Below are 1,496 nucleotides of genomic sequence, written 5' to 3'. Positions count from 1 at the left end.
CTGACACAGTAACGGGCGACCGCTGGTTTGATAATATTTTCAGAAGTCTAATGCTTAGTATGTTTGTAAAAAAGCTTTCAAACCTGACATCTATCTTGAATTTAAGTTAAATTTTAGCTTCAGTATTACCGAAAGTTAAACATTAATTCACAATTTAACTACTATAGATTATACCTCTCCATAAAAATAACGATAAATTTTAAAAAGCGTAGTCCATTCCGTTATCTATCCTTCATATGTCCTGGTTTATTCATTGCTTATTCATTACATTTATTCAGTGAGTCGTATCTGTAACTATCTGATTAAAATTTAAAATTATTACAATGTATGCCGCTGCCGCAATATCAAGGATAGAGGTCGAATAAAGGTGTCTCCACATCGCCCTCTCTAATAGTTCCCCGTAGGTTAACACTGCCGAAATATTCAGATGAAAAGATATTGTCATTTATTTCTTTCTCAGTTGAAAAAGTTCGATAAGGTTGTATTTTTGTATGGATGTTTCAGCAGTGAGAACACTCGGTTATATTTAAATTTCATATGCAAATCGGCTGTCGTCGTTATTATCGAAACGATATTATTATCCCATATTATTCGCGAACGTTCTAATGCTGTTATAAATTGCTTCTTAATATCTCAACAGAATTTAGAAAATTATAATAACTTAGACTTTATTACATATATATTTTTATACTTGGTACGAGTTGAAGTATGAGAATTTTTGGAATAAGTTGGATGATTTATACAAGAAGGAAGAAAGCTAGTAAACGCTTTATGTATTAAGTGACCATCGCAGCTATTCAACAATAGTGGCAGTGAATTTGAATAGCAAATAAACAAATAGAAACATTACATTACTTACTTACTCCGCTGGCGCAGCGACCCAAAGTGGGTCTTGGCCTCCGACACAAGAGATCGCCAGACTTGTCTGTCCTGTGCCTTCTCCTGCCAGTCCATCGCTTGTAGCTCCAGCAGGTCTAGCTCTACAGCGTCACGCCAGCGGTATCTAGGTCGGCCGATAGGTCGGCGGCCAGTCGGGATCCCGAGATACGCTGCTTTGGCATTCCGATCTTCCCCCATCCTCATAAGGTGGCCAAGCCATCGGAGTCTGTGAGCTTTGGCTTCTCCTAGGATATTCGGCTCGCCCACCAGCGCCTCGATTTCAGCATTGTAGCGGATTCTCCAACTGCCGTCTTTTCTTTGCTTTGGGCCCAAGATCTTGCGCATTATTTTTCTCATAAAACATTACATTAAGTAATCTTAAATTAATTAAAACATAAAAAGACTGCAATTTATATATTTTTAATGTAATAAAACTTTAAGAAGTTAGTTTATTTGAATGGAATAATCTTAAGAAATAATAATTTAATTTAAAATATTTTTTTTGCTTTTAAAAACCCATTTATCAATGAAGTAATAGTAATCTTTACGCTGAAGTGTCGCCAATATAATTGCAGGTCTACTTGTTTACTTGCAAAAGCGTAGGCCTTTCGTATACA

The 1,496-nt window shown here is 36.0% G+C and overlaps 1 protein-coding gene across 1 annotated transcript; it reads right to left on the bottom strand.

Annotated features, from left to right (window-relative positions):
• Positions 1-344: 344 nt before the first annotated feature.
• LOC123721316 lies at positions 345-1,224 on the bottom strand. Its single transcript, XM_045679775.1, has 2 exons — positions 905-1,224; positions 345-411 (listed from the first exon to the last, which is right to left on the bottom strand). The coding sequence occupies exons 1-2, from the start codon at positions 1,222-1,224 to the stop codon at positions 345-347; spliced, it is 387 nt and encodes a 128-aa protein (XP_045535731.1).
• Between the last annotated feature and the right edge of the window lie 272 nt (positions 1,225-1,496).

Source organism: Papilio machaon, chromosome 10 (assembly GCF_912999745.1).
Source record: "Papilio machaon chromosome 10, ilPapMach1.1, whole genome shotgun sequence".
NCBI lineage: Eukaryota > Metazoa > Arthropoda > Insecta > Lepidoptera > Papilionidae > Papilio > Papilio machaon.
This window is presented reverse-complemented; position numbering and strand designations above follow the sequence as displayed.

Excerpts from the sequence above, each read along its gene's own strand:
- LOC123721316 (XM_045679775.1), bottom strand. The coding sequence starts at position 1,224 with ATGCGCAAGATCTTGGGCCCAAAGCAAAGAAAAGACGGCAGTTGGAGA. Across the intron at positions 412-904 it reads CAAGTCTGGCGATCTCTTGT|TGTTAACCTACGGGGAACTA; the intron begins GTCGGAGGCCAA and ends ATATTTCGGCAG.